Source organism: Triticum aestivum, chromosome 1D (assembly GCF_018294505.1).
Source record: "Triticum aestivum cultivar Chinese Spring chromosome 1D, IWGSC CS RefSeq v2.1, whole genome shotgun sequence".
Classification (NCBI taxonomy): Eukaryota; Viridiplantae; Streptophyta; class Magnoliopsida; order Poales; family Poaceae; genus Triticum; species Triticum aestivum.
This window is the reverse complement of record NC_057796.1, coordinates 41,202,638-41,207,445: the sequence shown is the minus strand read 5'-3', so window position 1 is coordinate 41,207,445 and position 4,808 is coordinate 41,202,638. Positions and strand designations below refer to the sequence as shown.

At 46.0% G+C, this 4,808-nt stretch overlaps 1 protein-coding gene across 2 annotated transcripts; it reads right to left on the bottom strand.

The window, feature by feature from the left end:
• Window positions 1-2,301: 2,301 nt before the first annotated feature.
• On the bottom strand, window positions 2,302-4,523 carry LOC123180159 (uncharacterized). 2 transcript variants are annotated; one of them, XM_044592129.1, is made up of 2 exons: window positions 4,243-4,523; window positions 2,302-3,731 (listed from the first exon to the last, which is right to left on the bottom strand). In XM_044592129.1, the coding sequence occupies exon 2, from the start codon at window positions 3,706-3,708 to the stop codon at window positions 2,530-2,532; it is 1,179 nt and encodes a 392-aa protein (XP_044448064.1). In that variant the 5' UTR covers window positions 3,709-3,731; window positions 4,243-4,523; the 3' UTR covers window positions 2,302-2,529. The 2 variants fall into 2 exon arrangements, with proteins under 2 accessions (XP_044448064.1, XP_044448063.1); XM_044592128.1 differs by having other exon boundaries at window positions 4,339-4,523.
• Between the last annotated feature and the right edge of the window lie 285 nt (window positions 4,524-4,808).

The window sequence follows — 4,808 nt, the reverse complement described above, 5'->3', positions numbered from 1 at the left end:
AGGAGGGAGGAGGAGGGAGGGAGGAGGGAGAAGAAAGAAGGAGGGGGAGGGGGCGGTGGGAGGAGGGCTGCCGATGGAGGGCTTGGCCGGAGGAGGAGGGAGGAGGGCGCGGTGGGAGGAGAGAGAGGAGGGAGGAGGGCATAACGAGAAGGAAGAGGGAGGACGGCGGCGGCAATGCGGTGGCGACGGCAATGTGGCGGAGGCGGAGGAGTGAGGGGAGGAAGAAGATGGTCGGGCGCGGGGGAGGAAAATTCGGGGATAAGGCACCCATAGCAATAGCGCGGTGCCAGGAAGAGTGCTACTGCTAATTAAGACCAATAGCAGTAGCTTTGTCTGTAGACCAGCGCTACTACTATACCTAGCCTGCCGGCAACGGTGTGGCCGTTATAGTAGTAGCGCTTTTTATCTGGGCCGCGCCACTCCTACTTATATAGTAGTAGCGGGCTTGTATACACCGCGCTACTGGTAGGTAGCAGCAGCACATTTTTTTACCAACGCTACTGGTAAGCTTCTGTGTATAAGGTTTTCCCTAGTAGTGTAGTAGTACAGAGGCTTGTAAGGCTCTGGCCACGGTGTCGTCTGTACTGTGGGCGCGCCCATCTGGCGGCGGCCGCCACGGCCTCGCCGATCACCCCGTCCGCCACGCCCACCACACCCATTGCCACCACCATGCCCACCGGCGGCCAGATGATTCTCCATCTTCTCCTCCTTTTCGGCCTTTGCTTTGACGCGATGATTTTCCCGCGTCTCCGAGCTAATCCTCCGGGCGAGCGTGATGCTCAGATCCTTCGGCACCTCCGCCACCTCCATCTCCGACAGGTTCTCCGATGGTTCCATGCATCGACGACAGAGGGAAGGAGAGGGTGGGAGAAAAGAGTGAGAATTGGGCGGAGAGCGACGGGGAGTGGACGAAGAGAATGGGGGATTTTGGTGCGGAAACAGTGCGGGATGCTACAAAAGCGCAGGCTCGGCCTTCCATTTGGTGGGCCACAGGGACGGAGAGCGACATTTTGCGTGTCCGAACTCCCGCAAACCTCCCCCCACGTTTGTCTCAGGTTTGCGGGAGAAATCGCATCCGGAACGCTCCACGAACCGATACATGTCGCGTTGGATGCCTTCCGCTGTCCGGACAACGCGGTCCAGACGGTTGCGGGAGGTTTGTGGGTCTGCGTTGGAGACGCCCTTATTAAACAGTTCATCTTTCTTTATCATATGTTTCAGGAGTAATAAAAAATGCATGGGAGCTCTCGGGTGCTACGCCCCCCCTATATTCAAAAATAATTTAGTAATTCAAAAAAAAGTCAAAAAATCCTGAAACTTTTTATGAAATCAAACATGACCAAGTATTGCACTCATATAAAAAGATTAAATAGGGAATGACTTATTGTATCCGGGATCAAAGATTTCCCAAAAAAGCATGTATACAAGTAATATTCATGCTATATTATCGTCATAAATTAGTTTTTCTTTTCTGAAGTCAACAGGAATCATTCCTTGGCCAAAAATTTTATACGAGTACAATACCTAGTCATATTTGATTCAAAAACTTTTCTGGGATTTATTGACTTCTTTTTGAATTACTAACTTATTTTTCAATATAGGAGGGTGGAGCACCTGAGTACTCCTAATCCGCTTCCCAGGAGTAATGAACTTTTCTCCATATCACTGGTACCAACTACACACGTTCAAATTTCAGCAAGTAAATCTGTAGGATTTTACATAAAAGGAGAATGACACGACACCAAGGAGTAGCGCCGGCGGCAGAAGTTGCAGGGAAAAACTAAGAAATATTAGCACAAAAGTCATGCAAATTTATCTCTTTGCAAGTAAATCCTGAAAGTATATGTATATACATATGCAAGAGTACCCGATCAAGAAACTCTGCCAACTAAAGAAGAAAAAATTGTTGCCACTTAGGGCTCATTTGGTTGCCGGGGAGGGAAAACCCAGAGTAGCAAAAAACCCAGGGAGATATTCCTGTGCTCATGGGATCCCCTCTAACGGTAGGTAAATATCCCTGGTACCATTTGGGCGACATGGGAAGATACCCCCAAATCGTTTTGCAATTCTCATGGTCCATAGGATTAAGATCATGTCTCACTACACGTCTCTAAAGCAATATATTTGCTGGTTTTGGTCACCTGGAGGTATTCTTCTCTAAGTTTCTATAGGTCCAGGTGTAATGTAGGGTTGTAATGCTAATTCAATTCATACAACAAAATCAGTTATGTCTATCCACAAACAGAAATAAGCAAGTGCTGATGTATAACCACCACAACCACAAACAGAGCCCAAGGAACACATCAAATCTTCCATCTAAGATATATAGCAAACTTAAACAAGGTATTTAAATAGGAACATGGTGAAGAGTTTTAGGTTAGTACAGGAACGTAACTCTGCATCGACAAAGTAAAAATGGCAGGATTCCTGGACTAGTCACACGGATGACTCCGACTAGCATAATATACAAGGTGGTTCTGCATATCGCAGCAGAACAACCACAGATGCACATTGAACAGAAGTTGACATTCACTGAACCGAAGTTTCTTGGGCTGGAAGCCCTGAGTAGCATGGTACGTAGACATAGTATAGATCCCACCCAAAGGCGTCTTGTATCTCGTTGAGTTTCCCCGCGCTGATATTGTATGAAAGAAGCTTATTTGCCTTCTGGTCATGGAGGAAAACAAAACCTCTCTCCAAGTCGAGGTCGGCAATCCGATAATCGCAGTTCCAAAACCATTTATCCTCACCACCATCGCCACCATCGTCATAGTGAACAAACTCATCCTTTCCAAACGCATCGGTCATGCTAAGATGACACATCTTAGTCCAAGTCCATGAATGATGACCAAAATCATCCAATGTCCACACAACAATTGAGCGACCATTCTCATGTGGCAATGCATAGTGTAAGATCCCTGAAGATTTGCCAAAGCAACCATTGGTAAAAGTGCTCAGGTATGAAGCTTCAGGCGGCAAACTTATGGTCTGATGATAGGGCGGTATGCCATCACTCATTGCCTCCAGGCCTTCAAACACCAAAACTTCATACCCAACAGACACATACAACATTCCATTAACAAATAAGTGCGTTCGCCCCGAAATATTTATATCTCGGTCCAAGGTATCATCCTCGAGCCATGTCGAACTTTCAGACTGGAATATCTCAAGTTTGCTGGTACCAAGTATCAAACCATGGACACGTTTCAGATGAAAATTGAAGATATAGAACTGCGGTGACCATGATGGATCAAACGCCAAAATAGTTACATAACGAGGGTCATCTGTCCCAGGATGTGTATCAGGAAGTATCCTCCACTCTCGTGTTGCTGGGTTGCACACAACGAAGCGGCAAACGTTTGTAGAAGTATAGCTGCTCCTATACTTACAAAGGACTAAACCATTGCAGCAGTCGAGGAATTCTAAATGCTCATAGTGTGGCACATCAGCAAGAATTCCGTCTATTTCCCCATCATCTGGGCACAGGCTTACAAGCGGGATAGCAGACTTATTGTGACCTTGGTACAGAAGTCCAGTGGTTACTTTTTTGGGCAGCTTCTCGCGGTAGTCTGGGTCAGAGGAAAAGGCAGACCAGGCCTTATAGGCACACTTGCAGCGGCAAAATGACTTGTACGTCAGCCGGGAGAGGATATCAACCACTAGATCATCAGTTAAACTAACAGCAGTGAGTTTCTTGTGAAGGTCCATGTCTTTATGTTAGCTTACTGTCACTGAAAGGAAAAACTGACACTTGTGAGAAAATAAAACCGAAACAAAGAGACTTAAAAGAGACAAAAGAACTTTGCTACACAAATGTATCATTACTAGTAATAAATCAATTTATTATACCCCCTATCACTTTATAAATCACTCATATTCCTTAGATTTCATGTATATCTAGATTTTGCAAAAGAATGAATTGCTGCTGAGTTACATTAACCTAAACTCATCGGGGAAACAGAGCAATTCTGATTTTTAAGAAAATAAGATTTCATCTCAGATTATCTAGTAAATTATTTGGATAAGGTACTCATAAAGATATGTGATGTATCTTTTTCAAGCTCGAAATTTCTGGTTCACCGTTTCCATTCAATCTAGGTAGCATATGTTCTCTCGGCTCGAAATTTCTGTTTCTCGTAAATCCACCCAGCACCATAGACTGATAGATAATACTTCTACACTAACCGTATGGATGAAAATCAAGCACAAAGAGGAAGCAGGACATTCATCGGCAAATCAGACCTGCAGGGAAGGTCTGCTGCTATATGGCGTGGAGGAGGAATAATAAGCTCAGATCTGGAAAAAAATTAATGGCAAGGCGAAGGATGAGCGACTGACGGTGCGGCTTGTATCCGGTCGGCGGAGGAGAAAATAGGCCGCCGGCTGCCGGCGAAGGGCCAGAGCAGGGGACGAGAGAGATAGGCCGCCGCCGGCGAAGGTGCTAGGGCGAGAGTGGTTGTGGGTTGTGTGGCCTTGTTGGGATCGATCGTGCCCCTGTCTCTTCTTTGCTCGCTCGGGGGAATCCTTTTTTTTTCAACTTTCAAGTCGAACCTTTTGAAGTTTCAACTTAAAAAAATAGATGAAATCTTATGATTTATTTATGGACTGTGATATTTGGCACACGTGTGCCATATAAGCAAAACTGCCACACCTCTACTTCTTTCATTTTAAAGTACCACACGATCCCTCGTCCTTTGACCTCGCCTCCTCCCAAACGACCCCACAGGCTCGCCTGAGAAACCTGCTTTTCCCGCACATCTCGCGCGCCCATCCCCAAGAAAACTGCCACTTCTTCACGTCTACCACAT